Here is a 21,146-nt window from a genome sequence, read left to right on the forward strand (position 1 = left end):
CGGCGTATAAATCACAGAGCCCAGCTTCATGTCTCCACTTCCTGTTCCTCTCCATTAAAAATGATAAACTGTACCTCTTGAAGCCACTCGCTCGCTTTAGGGTCCCAGTCTGCACCTTCCCGGTGAAGAAGCGAGAGTGCGCCGCTCAGATTTATTCTATCGCCTCCCATTGTTGGGGATGAATAAGAGAGTAATTAACTGTGCGGGGGTAGCAGCTGCACAAAGACAAGAACGGCTTACACAACAAGCCTGATCCATCTGCTTTTGCTATAACGCACCTTTTGTATTATTTTGATAAATAAGAGCGCATCTGCTTAGTAATAACAAATGCCGGTTTAATACTCAAAAGACCAACAAGAGGCTGTCTTCCCGGGTCTTCTCTCTTCCCACTTAAATGATGACAAATGGGCCTTACAAATGGGTGGCATGCACATGTCGAGTGTTCCTCCAGTCTGGTAAACACACTCTGAGCAGTGGCACATAATGAGAGAGGCTGAGATCCCCGAGGACAACCTGGAGAAGGTAAGCGCTCATTGATCTCATGAGCGCTGTGGGCCCAGGAGCACCCTTCACACCATGCTAACCCACGCTACATGACAACCAACATCAGAACACACACACCGTACAAAAGCTTGGCGCTTGCACATTTGGAAGAAGAAGAAGAGAAAAAAGCATGTTTTTTTTTGTCATGATGGACGAAATGGACGATCTAGGAATGAAATAGAGCAAGTGAAACTGCCAAGTACAGCTGAGGCTTGCTAGGTGGAGAGGGAGACGGGGGGGAGACTGAGAGAGGGAGGGCAGTGGGATTCATCGTAAGCCCGGTAAAATGAACAAGAAAGGACTGGTGCTCAATACGTCTGCTGTGGCTTCAGACAGTCAAAACAAATAAAGCCAAGGCCGCGGCGGAGACGCGCAGCTCAATATGAACTTGCTGGGCACGGGACCGTCTGTCAGCGGGGAGAGAAGACACAGCTTTATACCCATGCCGATGAGCCATTACCTCTCCCCTCCGGATGCTTCCGCCCGGCTCGCTGTGAGGGAAGAAGAGGCTGCCCTACCGCCATGCAGCCGTCCTCCAGCAGACTAATGTGTCCCTGAAGTTTTGTTAAAGCTGGTTATTTACTCCTGCAAAGCAATTGCTCCAGCCTAGGGGCAGCAGAACGGAGGACGCACCGCTATGAAAAATCTGGCGTCTCGTGCTCTTGAAGCACTGTCAACTACCAAGGGGGCGTGGTGGTGGTGGTGGGGGGGGGGGTTCTTGGCACAACTCTTCATAAGAGACAACATTAAAAACAGCAAGCCTTCAGAAACTGAGATATGCGGGCAGGTGGTCAAAAGACCGAAATGTGACATTAATTCTTCGCACTCAACCATTCGTTTCACAACGTTTTAACCACGTGCCACTGTGCATTTTCTGCAAGTCTGACAGAGGGCACATATAAAACATGTTCATGAGACGTGTTTTGGGTTCAGAAACATTCGACATTCAAGGCATCCCGTGGTTTGCAGACATGTACAATGCCCACATTTTCTCCAGCACCTGAATTGCTTTTACATAGCTTCCATCTTTGATTGCACACGGTTTGTATTAAAGACCTTTCACGTTATATTCGTGTTACTTTGCATCCACCTAATGACATATTTACGATATATATTCATTATAATTCTTCCCGGAACTCATTTAATGAGCCAATCAGGGACTGAAATGTCTGATTTTGTGAGATACTGATGTGATAGGTAGCATGGTGGTGTCTTGAAAGACACTTGGTGCAACTGTAATTTCGTGAAAGCTGTGAACTACAGAAAGGAAATTGCATTCACCACCATTGCATCGGGGGGGGGGGGGGGGGGGGGGGGGGGGCAGAGACGTAGATGTCAAAACGTGGGGAAATAAAACCAAAGCTAATTGCGTGGCTAAAGTAAAGTTTGTTTTCACGTGAACCAATCCTTTAATTTTAGAGCTTTCGGTATACAATTGCTGATATAGTCAGTGACATCATCATAACCAGGCTTATCAAACGGCAGCACAACCAGCAGTCTGCAAACAGGAGCACAAGCAAGGCAAAATGATTGGATAGGTATGGAAATCTACTTGAAGGAAGGTCAAAGTGATTAAGCTGACATTAATGACAGGCCTAGTCTTCCTGCGAGAATGCTCATCGGAGCTGTCTCTAAACCCATTTGTCATTCTGCTTCCAAAGCTGAAGCATCTGCTTTGAAGTCTCTACCACTAATGCTACACAGAGAGGTTAAACAGCTTAATGCCGAAGTCTGTTTCACTCCTCTCGCTCTGTAATGTTCCCTGCGTTTTATGTACCAGGGTTATGGCTCCTGGATTTCACATCTCAATTTGCCCCAGATAGTCCCGTAAAAGCTCCTCTCTTTCTTATTCGCTTTGTTGTCACTGTCAAAAGGAAGAGAGGGGCAACCCGAAGGATATGGGACCGTGACAGACATGCCCCACCCATCCATTCACAGAAGTGGTAATAATGAAAGCATTTTAGGAGAAATGTTTACATGGGAGGCATGCGCGACTCAAACCACTGCTGATTGTGATGATGGGGCAGCTTTTACATTCAAACGCAGCACTTAATCTGCTGAAGATTTGAAAGACCTGACAACAAAAAACCAGCCTGTAAAAAAACGAGATAATGAGCACACATACTGTATAGCGCACTGTGGAGGTCAACTCGAAAGCCTTTTATGTCTATCGCGGCATATGAATGGAATGATACAGTCATTATGATAAATAATACAAGATCTGAGGCGCTCTGGATTGACTTATTCTCCACCACAATGAGATTATACTGATGCATGTGACATTAACAATATCAGAAAACAAATATATGAAAGCATGAATGAAATGGAGACAGAGACCGATTTTCACAGCCAATTTGAGATTGCAGGGTTAGTGTGTGTGGTTGTGTGTGTGTGTGTGGGGGGGGGGGGGGGGGGCTACTGGCAAACAGCACACAGAGCAGGCTGGCAGCAGAGGCAGCCAGGCTCACAGGCTGCAAAGCAATTTCACTGTTTGGCAATACTGTTGTCTCTGTGTGCGGATTAGAGCTGACACCAGAGCAACTGAGTCATGCTAAATGTAGTACAATCACAAGCTTTTGTTCCTGATCTAAAACCCCACCGCCTCTTAGAATCATGGTAGAGAGAATGAAAACAAGGCTAGGAAACGGTAACAAATAAGCAGAGCATTATTTCGCCGTATGAGCGCAGCATTGCGACATCGTTAAAAACAACAGAGGGATAAAAGTAACTGGGAGTAAAAAAGGGCTAGACGTGGAGGAGCCAAGGCCTTCTAAAGTTAAATCAAATACATGTCTTTTTAGTCTGCTTTGAGGATTTGCTTTCTCTGAGTGCTTAAAAGGACAATAAAAGGTGTGACAAATGATTAATTAATACGACATTTCCGCTGATAGGATAGGATGCTGTGTGTTTCTCCGCGGTTTGAACACACATTCGCATCACCTGGCTCTGCAAAGTCTTTCGGCGGGCCCAATGTTCTCTCTCTCTCTCTCTCTCCAGGTACCGTATTGGCCCAGAGTGGTTTTTGGGCCTGGCAGGACCTGGCAGGACAGACCCTGACCCGTCCTTTTCATGCTCGCCCACGGAAATGCCATCTGGCTGGTGTGAATGATTACCACAGCAACGGCCGGGTGACCTGCAGCCAGCAGGAACCAAGGTCACCCCACCTCAGCGCTTCGCACTTTCCCTGCCCTCTTTTCATCAGCCTGCAGGTTAATTATTCATCCTGTACACCTCGGAGGCACGAATCTACCGTACAAACACCGAAAAGAAAAAAAATGCACACTCAGTGTACTGATATAATAACATGTAATGAGACATTAATTGTTCCGGTGTGAACTGCTAAGATAAATAGCTCGTAGATGTCCTCAGATATAGCAAGAATGCCATTTGGGGTTAGACGGGGAAACGGCTGTAATGATTTTCCACCGCCAGGACCGGCTTCAACCATGACTGAATCAGAAATAAGTGAATTAATTGATTTCAGACACATGTAGCAGAGGATGTCACATTTCAGCTATGGGCATGTTTGCAACCAGAGGCTTGTAAGAATATTTACCAGAGCTGCTGACAATAAGATAATGTGATCAAATACATGCGATAACGTCCTGTGAAATGTTAAATGGTTCGGCGCGCAAGGAGCATAAAAAGGAAACCACCACTTTGGACACATACATGCGTTTGTATCTTTGTCACATGATCATTACAAACACCAAAACTTCACATGATGAACAAACCGGTTAAAAAGCATCATAAAAAGGGCACCTTTCCATACTAGACATTGAAGATAAAGTCAAGGTGTGCTATTTATAAATGCTATAACTAAAGCCAAATAAGGATATATATGTGCATTTTATCTTATTTAATCTTGAAGACTGAGACTATGTGGACCAATACGGGCATTTCTCCAACAACATATTTTCATAAAATAACCTGCACAATCATCCATGTACATAATAGTGTTTTTTTTTCACAATATCACCTGGACTAGATGGCATTATAATCCATAAACCTAAAATCCTGGATTGTGCGGATGTTAACACCTACATTCATTGCATCTACCTTCCACCGGTTCCTCATTGATGCAATTATTTACTTTGCCACCTTTATAAACTGCCAATAATCCATCTGCAGGTAGGCCTACTGCTATTCTACATCAGAGTTAATTTCCATGAGGATACGGTCATTCAAGGGAACATAAGCGTGAACTAATACTTTTCTGCAGATATCATTATTTGTATATATAAATTAATGGCTGTATGCCTTTTGATGATGGTCACAGACTGGAGGCTACCCTTTTTATTATATACCACTACATCACTACTCATGACACTGGGTAATGGCTTGGGCATCCTTAAGGGGCAGTTCAGATTTAGCTCCTAGGCTACTCAGTCATATTTAATGAAAAACCTTGAATGTATACATCTATCACAAATGGTACACGGTCCTCTGGAGCCGGGGTGAAACAGCACGAGAGCCCGCAGAGAAAGAGCGAGAGAGAGAGAGAGAGAGAGACAGGGAGGGAGGACGCGACGTGAAGCCGCAACAACAATAGCTGCTTCCTCGCCCCTCTGGATCCAAAGCCTGGACCAGAGAGAGAGAGAGAGAGAGAGGTCCAGCGGCCGGGAGCCGGAATAACACTCGGCCGGCACGAGACAAGCCGAGAGCCACCAGATCGGATTTCTCCTCCTCGGTAGGCTTCTCCGAGGGACACGGTCTGCCGTGCTCCTGTCATCTCTCATGTTACAGAACATCAGTCACACGGCAGAGACGTTGCCCTTGCGCCGAGCCGAGGCTGATTTACAAACATTAGCGGGGAATACAATTACACAGCCCCCCCGGCCGAGCAGCCCTATGCGGCTTGAGGAGAGAGGAGAGGAGGGGTGGTGGTGGTGGTGAGGAGGGGAGAGGGTGGGGGGGTGGAGAGGTGGAGTGGACACTGAAAACAGCGTTTAGCTTTCTCATCCTTAATTCAACGTTCGCTTTCGGCAACACTAACGCATATTCTGTCGGCTTTGTGGTTCATAAATGCAACTTTGGGCTCAGAGGGTTAAGCTATAGGCTCCGGAGCGGACATGCTATTTAATAGGACCGTGTGTGTGTGTGCGCGTGTGTGTGTGTGTGTGTGTGTGTGTGTAGCCTGCGTTATGGCTGTGATACAAACAAACTGCTCACCTGCCACATTCTCCACGCTATTAATTAGAAACGTGTGTGCTCGCGCGACATAACGCTCCGGCGCCTCGGCGTTTACAAAAGCTCGTCTTTTTTTCTGCAACTAACCGGCTCTATATGTTGTTTGCACTGTCGGCGACGGCTAACGTTTCTTAAATGTCTACAAAAAAAAAAAAAAACGGAACACACATACATATATATTGTGTATCTCCATTAAAATGTCCGAACAGAATGTCTCAAAATGTCCACAAAATAAACTTTTCCCAATCACAAATGAAACTTCCCCCAAACATGCAAATTCTTCCAAGATATACACACGCACACAAACAAATGTAAAAATCACAATAATTGTACTATTAGCCTACTGAAAGATGCAGCAGCAACGCGACGGCCGTCGACACAAACCGCATAAAACATTAAGCTGGGTGAAAAAGTTACAGCCTATGTCCAAGAACAGAGATTCAGGGGCGCATTAAAAGTTTCCGTACATGTAAGAACGCCGGCGCTGGTCGCGGACAATAAAGAGTAAAAAAGGCAGAAAAGCTAATGCATGTAAACATCAGTGCTGTCCGCGGTGCTGATCCCAGATCGGTGTGGCTAACACAGAGGCTGTGCTGCTCCACGGTCGCTCCACCGCGGATCAATGATTGAACTGAACAAAGGCAGAAGAGAGATCAATTTCTAATAACTATCAATGCAAACACCGCTAGCTTTCGCCTCGCGCTGCCCCCCCAAACGAGACAACGCACCCCGGAGTACAGCGACGAGACATACCGCTGGAAAAGAATAAGCAGAGAAAGGTGAGAATAGCACTAACCTGAAGCCGCCGTAGATCAAATTTCTTCCAATATTGAAACATCGATCCTACATCGGCGGCCATCTTGGGGGATATTGAGGAGATTTTTTTTTTTCAGCGGCTGCAATAAATATGTGGGCTGGATTCCCCCCCTCGTTAAACAACGTTTACGACCAGCGGTCCCACTTTTAGAAAAAAATAGCGAACTGACTTGACACGAGACTCCGCCGATAGGTTTGACAAGTCTGCCAACATGTTTTTGTGGAAGCGACTCGGGGGGGGAAGGGGAAGAGAAAAAAAAGTAGACGATATTTTTTTGGGTTTTTTTTGGAGAACTGCCCGTGTCTTTGAAAAGTAAAGAGCAAGTGTGTCCGTGCCTCCGTTCCCAAACATTAACTGGACAATTGCACTTGATTTTTGTTTGGCAAAGTTATCAATACTGACGTAAAGCCCGGGGTTGATCAATACCGTCTGGAAAAGGGAAGGAGATGATGTGTAGATTAGTGGAGTTCAGGGAATTTAGCCAAGCCTACTTTTCTTTTCTTTTTTTTTCTTCTTCCCTTTTTTTTTTTTTGTACAGTGTTTATTACACGAGCATACGGGACAGTAGACTACACTTAGAGGCAGTGTTGGAAATTAAGCTACATTATCGACATATGTAGTCCAACTATTATTAGAATGTCACTTTACCTTAGTGCACGTGTCGTTTTCTCACCGTGCAGATTACACAAAATACATCTATTGAACTCTGCCGTCCATATTTGAAGAGAAAATGTAACATATATTTAATGAACTGCACTTTTGAATCAATCTTTTAGAGGGATGTATTGACAATGAAAGTAGCATATGTGTTCTTTATTATTGTTTTGTTTTTTCTTTCAAACCTATTTACTTTTATCTATTCTATTATTACTTGTCAGAAAATGAAATTGCTTTTAAAGCCCATATTTGATCATATTTAAGATTGTATATGTTGTGATTATGTACCATTTTGTGATTTTTGTGGATCATTTTGCATAGATTGTCAATAATTGTTGTTCAATTGTGCATTCACATTAATAGAAAATGATAAGGATGTACATGTATGCGTGCGTGCAGTGTAAGAGAATAAACATGTGCTTTTAGATTGAAATAAAACCAAATTGTCTTTATGAAATTCACAATGGCCTTAATAATTGGAATGACAGCAACACTGGAAGCATATATAAACTGTCAGGTGTTTTACTTTGTCTAACTTAATAAAGCACGATGGGGCTCTTTGTCTGAATAAAAGAAGTCAATCCTCTGGTCCGACTGCTGTAGTGCTCCAACACTGGTGCCAGGTGCTCCCCCTGCTGACACCACGGTGTTAGAAGCAAGGTTATGTGCAGATGAGCACTGTGTGATTTCCTCCATTAATTATACCTTTATCAATGAGTGAAGGCATCCATCAAAACCAAAGGTTTTAGTCCACGTTCCACTCCCCGGTCACCGTGCACCAGCCTGAGTGTGCAGGAGCTTCCAGCCGATATGAAAATCAGTCTCAGGTAGAAAATAATATCCTCACGGGTCATATTTTTAGCACCGCGGGGGACAATGACATATTCCTCCGCCGTAAACAAACACCTACGGGGAAAGAAAGTGAAGATTATTAAAAGTTTTGCTTATTGTTCTTTATTTGTGGCTCTAGGGTGAGGCTAAAATGCAGGATTCATAAATAATAAGGATAGCGGTGTATAAGAAAACCAGATTTCGCTATCGAGCTGCAGAAGACAGTTTCAACTGTTTTACAATACATGAAATATGAATGAGAATATTTGTACATTGAAGAAACAGCAAATTTGTCTGAAATCTTGTGATTTCCTCAATTAATTTTGAAACATCCATTATCGTTATGCTAATTTACATTTGAGTAGAGGATCTGATCTGTAGGCAACATATTTCGTAATGAACTCGTTGTCTCCTTCTCTCTCTCTATATATATATATATAAACTCTCCAAGACACACTTCAGCTGGGCGAAACCGGCTGAGGCTCTGGGTCAGGACATGTCAGTGAGTAAGGACCTGCAGTAAATACTGTTTTCTCTCAGGCGACCTTGCCCACCAGCACACCCTGCTCAGACCAAAAACTCTTGTTTTGCCGGCGGATGAAGCAAAAGTGTTTGTAATCCCAGACATTCTCAGATAGGAACACAGTACTGTGGCTCAATGGGAATGTAGAGCACCCATGGCTCTGTGGGGACCCAGGTGGGACCTAAACCCACTATCTCCCCCTCGAGAGGCGGACACTTTGCCCCCCACTGATTCCACATGAAAAATAGCTGAAACTCATAACCTCAATCAGTTATGAATATAATCCTGACCTCACATTCACCGCCGCCATCAACAAAGCACCACGGGCCTCTTAAGCCTAATCTAAAAAAGTAATGCATGGTTACTTAAAATGAGGACTGAGCGCACAGAAGGGAAATTATCCAAGAGCAAGAAAATCATTGTTTTGATGAGGTCAGTGGATGAGGGATTTAAAACGACTGTTTCCTCAGAAGAAAGGCAGGACATCGGTGTGAAAAGGATGACGGCCAATGAAAAGAAGTTTCTTTGAGCTTGCTTGGTGATTTCATGGAGCTAAATAGCAGCACCTAAAGATTCATATCTGTAGAGCCTGGCGACATGTCCACTCATTAAAGGCCGGATAGCACCTCGACACATGAGGCGATTATTCTACCTTTACTGTGACGTGTGTGTGTGTGTGTGTGTGTGTGTGTGTGTGCGTGTGTGTGTGTGTAAATGTTTCACAATGTTTTGTTACTTCTTCAGCAATTATCACCTTGGTTACCATAGCAACCTTTATTTAACCAAACAAGTGGATCAAAGCGAAACAGAATGATGGTCTGCCAGAGTGTGAGAGTTCTCTGCTTTGACTGAGCAGTTTCCCCAGTGCAACAGTATGCCATTATGAGTCTTAGTGGGAGCAAAGCGTTGAAACTATAATTATTTGCATTCCAGTCGTCTTTTATTGAGCTTCCCCGTAACCTGTTTTTCCCCTAACAACGAGAGTCTGGAGCCTGGACCTCTCCGGAAGGGTTGCAGAGCTGCTCACAGTTTATAACGCCACCTTCCATCTGCCTACGTGAGGCGATCAATACTCGATTGGACTTGATGAAGGCTACGCATCTGCACTTTAACTGTATTAAAAGGACATTTGTTTTACTGGGTGGGTGATTAGTGGAACAGATGAAGGTTTATTTAAATATTCATTAGAAAATGTGATAATGTCTTGCAATTTTTATGAATAGAAATCATAATCAACATAATGAAATACCTCATTTAGTGCATGATGCAATTAAATAAAAGGGATTTTATTGGAGCTAAATCCACACTATACACGTACAGTATTTGTTTAAAATCAGATGGGACGGCAGTGAGTTGATTCAGTGCAGCCGAGTTCGGATCCGATTTGTGTGGCAGTTTGGATGCTGGATGCTGTGGGTTGCTAGCACTACCCACTGGACGAGAGGGGGAAGTGAACGGTCCAAGAAATAAAGGAGACAGATGGAAAACATCCGCGCCACTCAACCTGTCCTGAATGTTAGTCACATGGTTTAACTTTATCCCCAGTGACTGCTTTCATGCTACAAGCTTAGAATTATAGTCACTGAGCACTTCAAGCCTTTGTCTCTATTTCTGCTGGTCAGCCGCGAGACAACAGGAACATCGAACCGCTATGCATCCTTAAAGTTATGAATTACGCCTGTGCTTTTCATGCAAATGACATTTCAAAAATATCTGTTTTCCAAAAAGATGTTTTTCAGCCACATGAACTTAAATTCGCTTTTGTCCTTTTCAAGAAATTATTTGAAAACAACGCTTTGTAAAAAAAACTTGGAATAAAACAAAAGTCTAGTGATCTCCATAAAAGCTATATTTAACTATTTATACATCCAAATGAGACTCTGTAGTTTTAGTGTGCAGTCCTGTAAATGCTTAAAGATTCAGTTCGTCCAAAATTAAAGATTATAATATTTGTGGTAATTTTGGTGAACCATACTTTTCATTCAACGCTTCAATTACTACAAACCTTCGATGAAACTCTCTTCCAAGTACTTTTCCGACAATCCGAAATATAGGCCAGCTGTCCTCAAACAACCGTTATATTAGTTTATATACTTCAAACATTAAGAATTCAAAACACATGACGTTTTATGTTGGGAGAAGTCATAAAACGTATCCTTGTGACGCTTAAAGATCTCCTCCAGCAGGTTCTAAGACACATAAAATACTCCGCTTTGACTAATAATTTATTTCTGATGTGGCTTGTCAAAAGAATTGATTGATAAAAATTTGTAAAATGTATTCTATCATTCGGATTGAAACATGCCGAATCTATAAATATGCAAATATTGTTAATTTCCAAAGTTTAAGTGCTGAACACAAGACGCCTCTGACTTCACTGGAAAGTCCATTCTCAGAGTTGGTGCTCTGAAGGTCTTCTGTTTCCACATCTCACTTGTTTAAGTTGCATTTTGGTTTCCAAACTAGTTGTGATGTCACAAACTCCTGCTGGGAAACACGTTTCACTGAAGCTTCAGGTGAGCGCAGAGAAACGTAAAAACACTGCACACATACGGGATTCTGCAAAGTGGAGCTCAAACACCCGGCTGAAGTAACAATGGAGGAGGTCTTTAAAATGTGTTCACTGTGAGTGTGTGATGATTGACGCTGGATTGGATTAACTATAAATAACGTAAGTAAAAAAGTTATACGTTCATATTTAGGATTGGACTTTTACGTTTATACCTTCTTTTAAATGTTGGACTTTCCTCTTAAAATCCACTTAACTTGCAGTCTATCATCAAACAAAAAGAACATATTATACACCTCGCAGCGATGTATTATATAAGAAACACGTCTACTAACCGGTTCAGCCGAGAACAGTGCAACGCTGTCCAAACTACGGTTCCACGAATGGATAACTGTCCAACATTGTTGGAAGAGAACAGCAACGTTGTTCATGAAACACATCATATGAACAAGGCACTGAGGGCTTTCCACAGCACGACATGCTGGTTATAATCAAGTCTTGTTTTGGGGCTCAGGACCCTTTATTGTCCTACCAAGAAACAGCTCCCATCAGAACGTGGGTTTGGTCATGTGGGGCCCTCACAGGACAGCTGGGTGATGGATCCCATCCAGTGCAACCGTCAGTCACAAACAACTGTCCTTCCTGAGCCAAAGCTATGTCCTGTTGTTATTCTGGGGTCTCCGTAATGGGCTATGTGCGTTTGGCTATCATCCCTAAAGCTCATGAACTCTGACAATGGGGTGACGGCGGTGAGGGAATGGTTTTCTTTACCTGGGTCTCTGACTAAAGAAGGCATGGAGTATTTATAGCCCGGCGTGCCCCATCATCTAGGGGAGAGGGCTCGGTATATCTACCCCTTGTTTTGTGTGCCGCCCGATCATTAAGCAGCGAGGACCGTGCTCCTCCTCAGCTACCACAGGAATATGGTGAGTGGACAGAGATTTCATTGTCATTGCATTCAGTCTGGTTTAAGGCTGTGAGGAGACATTATGTTTCTGCTGCATGTGTTTTGTATTATATTATATTATATTATTTATTGATATCATATACTGTCATGGAATGTGTTGATGAATTATACATCTTCCTCTGCTCATGCCAATGACGATGAATCAATAGTGCATGGGCACTGAATACAGATCAACAAAACAGATCATCAATAAGAGAGCACTCCGGTTGTCCTATTGATGATTTATTGATTAAGTTTTTTTTATATACTTCTTTTTTTTTTAAGTATATAGATACAGAGAGAGAGGGGGGAGGATAGAGTAATTGTTGCCCCCTCTTTCCTCTAACGATCTCTGTCAACGGGGGAGGAGAGGAAAGAGGAGCAGAGGAGACAAGAGAAGAGGAGAGAAAGGGACAGGAAAGGAGAGGAAATAAGGAGAGAAGATAAATTGTTCCCTCCTCTTCTTTCTAACGGCCTTCGTCAAAAGGAGAGGAGAAAGGAGAAGAGTAGAGGAAAGGAGTGGAAACAAGGAGATGAGCAACACGGAGGTGATGAAAGAAACGTAGCGGTAACAGGGGAGGAGAGGTAATGGGAACGGAGGAAAGAACAGGAGGAGAGAAGAGCAACAGGTGTGGGTCAAGAAAAAGTGAAACGTATCATTTTCGATCAATCATCTTTCCGTCGTGTCCTCTCAGAGGGCAGCAGCATCAGGGTGACTCTGCCTCACGCCCCACGAGTGCAAGAATCCTCTTAAAAACAAAATAAGGAAATAAGCTGAGCGCCAGAGGTCCTGTCCACGAGATATACAAGCGCTCGAGAGCTAATCCACAACAAGGGTTAGACAGCAGCTGTCGAGAGGCCCGTGAATCCGAGCGAGATGATGTCATCGCGCTGCATTCCCTCACACTGTGTGTGTGTTTTTCCACCGTTCCTTGGCAGTCGTGTAAATAGCTCGACATAATCCTCGCCTCACAGGGATTTCTGATCAAACAGGGCTCAGTGTACCACCCTGTCATCACCCGGGCCCCATAGAATAATCCCCCCCGCGTGATCCGGGGACTGTGGGCAGCGGACCACACCCTCCCCAGGCTTAGTCTGCATTCTCGCAGCATTGGAGGCTTGAGTAAATATTTCCATAACAAACTGACAGTGTTGGTAATCCGTCCTAATGACATGCGCGCCCCGGGATGAACCTATAACCCGCGGTGCAATTAATTGCCCCTGACAACTTGGTAAGTTTGCTGATCATTGGCTCGTTAGCATGAGCGCGCACGTGTCGCTGTAAAAAAAAAAAACAATAATGGAGTGAAGCTGAAGCTGAAAGCCAGGTGATGATCGCGCCATTAGTATTGAATCTAATTAGGGCGTCATTCCCCCCCCCCCCCAACCCCCACCCGCCTGCAGGCACCCAAGAAAGCGAAGAAGAGATCGGAGGGAGGCGGCTCCAACGTGTTCTCCATGTTTGAACAGGCTCAGATCCAGGAGTTCAAAGAAGTCAGTGCTCTGCCAAATGTCTCCTTTCACATTGAATCCCAGCAGTTTTACTCTGTGCATGCTGAAGACACCACATGATGTAACAATATACACCTTCTGCAGGCTTTCACCATCATGGATCAGAACAGAGACGGTTTCATTGACAAGAATGACCTGAGAGACACGTTCGCAGCTTTAGGTACGACCACCTGTGTGTCTCTTTTGTGTTATTCCAAGTTGTCACATTGCATGCCCACGTTGTCAGTATCGTTCGAGCCGAAACAAATAAAAGCCGAGGAAACCAATTTAATAATCAATTTATCTTTGAAGTTTTTTTTGCCAAAACGTTCTCTGGTTCCTTCTCACGTGTTAGAAGGAATGTATTTGTGTTATTCAAAAGGAATATCTTTGTTTTTGGACTGTTGCTCCGAGAAAAACAATCAATATGGTGATAGTGAGGTTGCTGTAATATTATGAGAGGCGGGATACATCAAACAGTGGGATTGATAATAATGACAATAATTGTCAATTGAAGCTCTAAATCTGATTGCACCTTATCTGACCTCCCTCTCTAGGCCGTGTAAATGTCAAGCAAGAAGAGATTGATGAGATGCTGAAGGAGGCACCAGGACCGATTAATTTCACAGTCTTTCTCACCATGTTTGGAGAGAAACTAAAAGGTTAACGAGGGGGGGTGGGGTTGTTCTGCATATTCCAGAGCCCGATTGTAACAATTCAAATGTCTATGCATGGCAATTATTGGTCGAAAAAGAAGGAGAAAAAAAAGATGATACCTTTGTTTGAACTTTTCATCTGTTCATCTTCAGGTGCCGACCCGGAGGAGACCATCCTCAATGCGTTCAAGGTCTTCGATCCTGAGGCCAAAGGAACGTTAAGGAAAGATTTGTGAGTAACAGTCCCGGTTCTCTGTGGCTGAACGAGGCGTGAACGTCCAGTCTGCTCATCATCGCTGCTTGTCTTTACAGTGTGACCGACATGTTGACCACTCAGGCGGACAGGTTCTCCCCTGAAGAGGTTAGAGCTCCACCTCGGGAAAAAAATAACAGTGTTGAGTTTTGATTCAATAATAATCGTTTTTTTAAAAATATATATATATTTTCTTCCACAGATGGAACAGATGTTTGCAGCGTTCCCACCAGATGTAGCGGGAAACCTGGACTACAAGAACCTGGTCCACGTCATCACGCATGGTGAAGAGAAAGACCAAGAGTAGATGACTCCGGAGATTTCACTCTGGACGTTTAAAGGGAGACACCCCAAGTGAATAGAGTAGAAGCATCTTACTAACAGATATTACCATGACGCTTCCCTAGTTGAGTACTTATATTAAGGCACATTTCTGAAATGTTATGTTTATAAATGCAACTGAGGCACTATTTAGTGCTAACTTTTGGTGAATTTAGGAGAAAAATACAGACGCAAATAGACAAAGTAGGAGAATAAATGTGTACGTTGGATGTTTTCTCTCCACTAATCTAAAGGAAGACAAGTTATGGAAGCAAAATAGCCCTGAATCTCAAAATTGACCAGTGCATGAAAAACGATGTTTTAGCCTGGGGTGCCTCCCCCTAAATGAATGGGTCATGTTTGTGCTGAAATTTCACAAAATCGACAGCATAAAAACAAATTAATACAGAAACTATTTCACGTTTCACATTCATTTACATGAATCACATCATTTTGCATTAATGTATTAAGCATTATATCTTAGTGTGTGTATAGGTACATCTTATACCACGCTATCGACATGTGATCTCCTGTATGTAATAGGTCAAATTAAAAATGTATGAGACCACAGAAAGGAAGTGTTCAATGTGTGTTGACATCACATGCGATGATATATGTTTGCTGAATGAATATGGGAAGGGGGGGGGGGGTTGGTATCGCTGAAGAAGATTGTTGCAAATATACACTAATGATGGTGTGTGGGATTCTTCCCGTGGTCAGGAGGTTAAACATGCAGCAGGCCTGTGAGGATGTTAGCTAATCCCAGTGTAAGAAACAACAATTATTCTTTTCCATTTGGCTCAAGGGAGATGGATTTGTGTGCAGCTTCACTTCCCATTGTTGCAACAGAGAAGCTGTTGCAGTCATGATATTTAATTAGCCGGTGCTAATAGTCCAGTGCTGCCTTTGCAGCAGTATTTTTAAGATATCTGTATTTCTGTTTTGAGCTCTGTCTCTCAATAATCAGCAAATGCACTGAGCTGTGGTGATGATCAGGGGTAGCACAGTGTCAATTTAGGGAGGAACATTTTCCTTATCTAAGAGTCCACATTGTTCTTTAACTTTGACCTTGGAAGATTAAAATACATATATAGTAAGTTATATTGTTTTGCAATCAAAACTTAAGTGATTATAGTTAACAGTGCAGATTCATTTAATAGTTGTTCCATTTGTTTAAAATGGGGAATATTGTTTTTTGTTTGCCAGATTCCATACAGTATGGGCTTGGCTAACTACAAGAGATTGGAGTTTCATAGCAGTACCCTCCTATGAAATCTAAATTTAGCAGCTGAAAACCACCAAAAAATAGGAGCAGGGATTGTATTGAATTTGTTTCCCTGTAAATATATCATCACTGCCAAAACACTGGAGGGCTTAGAATGGTTTGTTGTCATCTGAGTTTTAGTAACCAGACTGTCAAAATACTAAAAAGGCTTGATTTGATTTTTTTTAAAGAAGATTGGCATACATGCTGCTGAATAATGATTAATAATTACCGCATCAATCATTGACCATTATCCCTTTGTTCCCAAAATTGCTGTACAAATTACCTGTTAAATACGTAGCTATTCCAGCACTTTGTTATTACCAATACAACTATATTATTGCTTAAGACTTACTAATGATTGAGCTAGTGTATAATTACACAGTAATAAGCTGCTGTCTAGCTTGTAATGACATCAACCCGCTGTAAAATACTAAACTCGCGCTGTTCTCAGGTGAGTTGCTTCCATCCGTGCATCAAGTATTTTAGGATTATGTTATTTTCCCTTTAATTTGACATAATGTGAAAATACTGCTCAATTGAACAGCAATGAGCTTCGAACAGATGTGTTGCTGTTAGTACCATAACTAGACTTAGATTGATCTCAAATGCTTTACCAATACATTTGAGAGAATCATTGCACCTAACATTTTGTTGTGGTAACAATTAAGAGCTGTTTTACTGAAGAAATTATTATTTAAAAATAACTATGTTGCATTAAAACAATCCTACATTCTTATCAATTAGGTTACCCTCAAGATAATTAGATATGAAAGTACAAAATTAATTTTAAAAAAAAATGTTTTATTCACACTTGTAACCCTAAAAAATAGCTTTACAAACAATCCGTTTGAAAACCCAAAAATGAGTTACACATTCTTACATTTATGTTAGCGTTGTTCCATAATTTGACTCCTACAATAGAGATACATCTTCTTTCAATCTCTTTTGTTTTGCTTTATGTACACTGTCTGACTGTGACTTTGTTTACAAACAATGGATGTGTGTGCTCACAGTAAAAGTAAGTAAGAATGTCTTCAAAATGTTGCCTGATGTTCATAATATACACTTAATAATCAAGTCGATGTTGTTGCATGTTTACCCTCCAAAATCTCATAATCTGTATGTAGGTTAAAGCATCGTTGCCCAACCAGTCCAGCAGGGGGAAGCAGCGGCGCGCGCAGCCGCCTCGCTGCACAAGGTGCGGCAGAGACAAACACTGTCGGGGCACCATCGCTAGCCGACAGCTAGTGCGGTTGACGTTTATTTTTTTTAGTCCCTTATTTCTTAGCAAAAGCCAGCCTTGGATGTAGAACTTTTTTTTTTTTTTTGTATAACTGCGGTGTCGAAGTAGCAGTAACAGATTGTCAAACGTGTCAACGAGCAGCTAAACGGAATCAGGGTCACGACAACGTATTTAGCCTCAAATAAGCGAAGCTAACGTTAGGAAGCTAACGGGTTAGCTAGCTTTCAAGTGTGTAAAACAACAACACTTTTTATTTGACTGAAGCGGTTTTATTAACACCGACCACTACAATGGCTGATGTTGACAAGCTTAACATAGACAGTATTATCCAACGTCTTTTAGAAGGTAAGGAAAGGCTGAAATACTGCCCATAAATCAGTCGCTAGCTACTTCAGTTATCCGCATGATGTGACGCTAAAGAGTAACGTTAGCTAGAAACGCGATTAGCTTCAGCGGATGTTTTGCAACAGCTTGTATACAAATAACTAGCCGCATTAGGTCAAGTTAATTAGTCACCCTTTGAGGCTGAACTCCGATTCTTACCTTCCGTCTGGCTTGAGGGTGTCATTGTACCTAAAGAAGGGCACGAGGCGACATGTAACGTTCGCGTTACTTGGTCCCGCACGCAAACGCCAAACATTGCGCATTCCTGTACGTTACACGGTCACCCTTTTGTCCCGCACAACCTCAGCATAGAGGTGGCGGAACACTTTCAACTGTTTTTTTTTTTTCCCTGACCTGTTTTTGTTTGTGTTTTCTTGCTGCAGTCAGAGGGGCAAAGCCTGGCAAGAATGTGCAGCTGCAGGAGATCGAGATTCGTGGATTGTGCCTGAAGTCCAGGGAGATTTTTCTCAGTCAACCCATTCTTCTGGAGCTGGAGGCCCCTCTCAAGATTTGTGGTAACTGAGATTTGAATGCGTATCTATCAGATGGATCTTATGTTGAACATATTTTTACATTTCACCAAGGGGTCAATGGCAAATTATGACCTGCAAATTCACCTTGGTGCTGTAGGTGCATTGATTTTCCTTTTGTCTTGCAGGTGATATTCACGGGCAATACTATGACCTGCTGAGGCTGTTTGAGTATGGAGGGTTCCCTCCAGAAAGCAACTATCTGTTTCTGGGTGACTATGTGGACAGGGGGAAACAGTCTCTGGAAACCATCTGCCTTCTGCTGGCCTACAAAATCAAATACCCAGAGAACTTCTTCCTGCTGAGGGGAAACCATGAGTGTGCTTCAATCAACAGAATATATGGTTTCTATGACGAGTGTGAGTATCATACCTTGGTGGCCAGTAAATGTTTTTCCAAATGTAGGCATTTGTTCAAAGCATTTAATGTCAGTTTCCTTGTATATTGTAGTTGTGATGGTTGAGTTAATTTCTGGTTTTGTCTTGTGTTCCCTACTTTGTGGCTTATGTTATCTTTCGCCCTCAAAATACTTTATTCTTTCTTTTTTTATCTTGACACATGGTTGATGTCTTTGGTGGAGTTTCACAACTGTGCAGCAAGTGTTACTATTGTTATGATATTGAAATCTTTTTTTCTGAACTTTCTAGGTAAAAGAAGGTACAACATCAAACTCTGGAAGACCTTCACAGATTGTTTTAACTGCCTCCCTATTGCCGCCATTGTTGATGAGAAAATCTTTTGTTGCCATGGAGGTGGGTGTTATTTATTTATTTTAATGTTTTTTTCACACCGGTCGCTTAAGCTAGCCACTTTGGTTTTAGTTTTGTACAGAATGTTCAAAGTATTTTACCTTTTTGATGTCAGCCACGCTCATTTGTCCTGAAGCAATGTTGTCTTTGTAGTTTGTCAGCTGACATGGACCATGTCCATGTGGAAGAGGTACTGACCTCTGTATCAGTGTGTTTTATTTGTACCTTTACTGCTGCTCTGTTTAGGACTGTCACCTGACCTTCAGTCCATGGAGCAAATCAGACGCATCATGCGCCCCACTGATGTGCCCGACCAGGGTCTGTTGTGTGATTTGCTGTGGTCTGATCCAGACAAGGACGTTTTGGGCTGGGGGGAGAATGACAGAGGCGTATCATTTACCTTTGGCTCAGAGGTGGTGGCCAAGTTCCTGCACAAGCATGACCTGGATCTGATCTGCCGTGCCCATCAGGTATTCGCAACAACCTCCGTCATAAACAGAAATGTGACGATGTTGTTGTTCATGTCTCTGAAAATGCTGAAAACACTTAATACACAATCACTGCAGTACATCATGTACTGTACACAGAACTGTCACAATACTGTGAGCACTGGACAATGGTTCCCAATGTTTTTGGCTTGTGACCAATTGAAGATAAAGCAATGTCTTCTTGTGACCCCTGATCACTGGTCCCTGTACGTCGAGTGGTTGTCAAACAGTTCAACTGAAGATTCTTTTTTACATTGTTTTATTTGAAAAATATGTTTGCCCGACCCATCAGGAACCTGTGCTCAAGACTATATACAACACTGCTTCGTTCAAGGTTTGTTTTGTTTTTTTATGTGTCTAAACATGTCTTTTCTATTATTATCCCACTTGCAGGTTGTTGAGGATGGCTATGAATTCTTCGCAAAGAGACAGCTTGTCACTTTGTTCTCAGCGCCTAACTATTGTGGAGAGTTTGACAATGCTGGTGCCATGATGAGTGTGGATGAGACCCTCATGTGCTCTTTTCAGGTACGGTTCAAAGGAAATTGAGCTTGTGCGTTAAGTATTTTAGGACAATATGATTTGCACATAAATTTGACAAACTGTAACTAACATACTGCTAAGTGAACAACAATTAACTACATACAAATAGGTTTAAGTAGAAATAAGGCCAATAATTGTTCAGATAGAACTGGTAACAGATTTACTGACTAGTCATAATGTCTGTGAATACAGGTAGAACATACTTTTTTTTTTAACGTAACCTATCAGTGTTCTGTCTTTTTTTCCTAATACATCTATTATGTATGGCTTTTTAATTAATTGGAAGTGAAAAAATAATGGACATTTCTTTTCTTATACTCTGAAATTATGCTGGGTTTAGATTTTGAAACCAGCTGAGAAGAAGAAGCCCAACGGCAGCCGTCCCGTGACTCCCCCTCGCAACATGGTCACCAAGCAAGCCAAGAAATGAGTGGGGGGGGGGCACAAACAGCCGGAATCTCGCTCCTCTTTTCTGCTTTTGTTTTCTGCATATGAAGGGTTGGTTATCTATCCTTCAGGCTGCCAATACTGAAAAGATGTTCACTCCTACTTGATGAAAGCAAAATGTTTTGTTGTTTTGTCCACAGGGGTAAATTGATATATCACCATGAAAACCTCAGGTGTTTTGCACTCCATTTTGCAGCTAGTCTTTGCCACATATGACTGTTCAATCAGGAAAAATGTAACAATATGGCTACTTATGCACAGGAATGCCTTGTTTGAAGCTGTGCACAATTTCTCCAGTTTCTTTATTGTCTTATTAATTTGTGGTCTTTTTCTTTTCAGTAATGGCTATTAATGGCTATAAAACACAAACGGGGAAGAGTCACAAACACCTGTTTACTTATGTAAAACTATATTTACAGTTTAGTTACGGTCGGTATCATGAGGTTTCGACTTACACTGCATCATCACATTTTTAAACAAGTCTTGTGCTAAAATAAATGAATAAGTAAGCACTCTTGTAACGTCTAAATCTTTCTAATAAACTTTGAGTGTATTTTAAGGTGGAATTGGTATCTGAATGTCATTTATTCCTCGAACCTTTTTGCTTATTAATCGTCACAGTACAAACTGAAATACAACTGTACATTTCAATGCATGTTACCTCTTGAACAACCGGGCTCCCACAAGGGGGAGACAGAATATAGTGCACAACCTAATTAGGTAAGTGGAATGGACATGTTGTCCAAAAATGTGTGGAA

General features: G+C 42.3%; 3 protein-coding genes and 1 long non-coding RNA gene across 4 annotated transcripts in view; 2 read left to right on the top strand and 2 right to left on the bottom strand.

Annotated features, from left to right (window-relative positions):
• cux2b (cut-like homeobox 2b) overlaps nucleotides 1-6,592 on the bottom strand; it is an 84,030-nt gene extending 77,438 nt beyond the window's left edge. The window contains exon 1 of the mRNA XM_034541207.1: nucleotides 6,530-6,592. Coding sequence (XP_034397098.1) covers nucleotides 6,530-6,592 — 63 coding nt within the window. The remainder of the gene's footprint in view (nucleotides 1-6,529) is intronic.
• Nucleotides 6,593-7,658: 1,066 nt separating this feature from the next.
• On the bottom strand, nucleotides 7,659-17,933 carry LOC117736121. Its single transcript, XR_004609951.1, has 3 exons — nucleotides 17,791-17,933; nucleotides 14,284-14,537; nucleotides 7,659-8,113 (listed from the first exon to the last, which is right to left on the bottom strand). It is a non-coding gene; the product is annotated as an uncharacterized LOC117736121 (long non-coding RNA).
• myl2b (myosin, light chain 2b, regulatory, cardiac, slow) lies at nucleotides 13,460-14,756 on the top strand. The gene is made up of 6 exons (XM_034541210.1): nucleotides 13,460-13,510; nucleotides 13,613-13,688; nucleotides 14,065-14,169; nucleotides 14,317-14,395; nucleotides 14,476-14,524; nucleotides 14,619-14,756. The coding sequence occupies exons 1-6, from the start codon at nucleotides 13,475-13,477 to the stop codon at nucleotides 14,721-14,723; spliced, it is 450 nt and encodes a 149-aa protein (XP_034397101.1). The 5' UTR covers nucleotides 13,460-13,474; the 3' UTR covers nucleotides 14,724-14,756.
• Nucleotides 17,154-20,954, top strand: LOC117736119 (serine/threonine-protein phosphatase PP1-gamma catalytic subunit A). The gene is made up of 7 exons (XM_034541209.1): nucleotides 17,154-17,592; nucleotides 18,015-18,146; nucleotides 18,290-18,520; nucleotides 18,809-18,913; nucleotides 19,157-19,380; nucleotides 19,792-19,926; nucleotides 20,282-20,954. The coding sequence occupies exons 1-7, from the start codon at nucleotides 17,538-17,540 to the stop codon at nucleotides 20,369-20,371; spliced, it is 972 nt and encodes a 323-aa protein (XP_034397100.1). The 5' UTR covers nucleotides 17,154-17,537; the 3' UTR covers nucleotides 20,372-20,954.
• The last annotated feature ends 192 nt before the right edge of the window (nucleotides 20,955-21,146 follow it).

This window comes from Cyclopterus lumpus, chromosome 9 (genome assembly GCF_009769545.1).
Source record: "Cyclopterus lumpus isolate fCycLum1 chromosome 9, fCycLum1.pri, whole genome shotgun sequence".
Taxonomy (NCBI): Eukaryota; Metazoa; Chordata; class Actinopteri; order Perciformes; family Cyclopteridae; genus Cyclopterus; species Cyclopterus lumpus.

Coding starts and splice junctions, on each gene's coding strand:
- myl2b (XM_034541210.1), top strand. CDS start 13,475: ATGTTTGAACAGGCTCAGATCCAGGAGTTCAAAGAA. Junction 13,689..14,064: donor AGACACGTTCGCAGCTTTAG/GTACGACCACCT, acceptor CTCCCTCTCTAG/GCCGTGTAAATGTCAAGCAA. Junction 14,170..14,316: donor GTTTGGAGAGAAACTAAAAG/GTTAACGAGGGG, acceptor GTTCATCTTCAG/GTGCCGACCCGGAGGAGACC.
- LOC117736119 (XM_034541209.1), top strand. CDS start 17,538: ATGGCTGATGTTGACAAGCTTAACATAGACAGTATTATCCAACGTCTT. Junction 18,521..18,808: donor ATATGGTTTCTATGACGAGT/GTGAGTATCATA, acceptor TGAACTTTCTAG/GTAAAAGAAGGTACAACATC. Junction 18,914..19,156: donor AATCTTTTGTTGCCATGGAG/GTGGGTGTTATT, acceptor TGCTCTGTTTAG/GACTGTCACCTGACCTTCAG.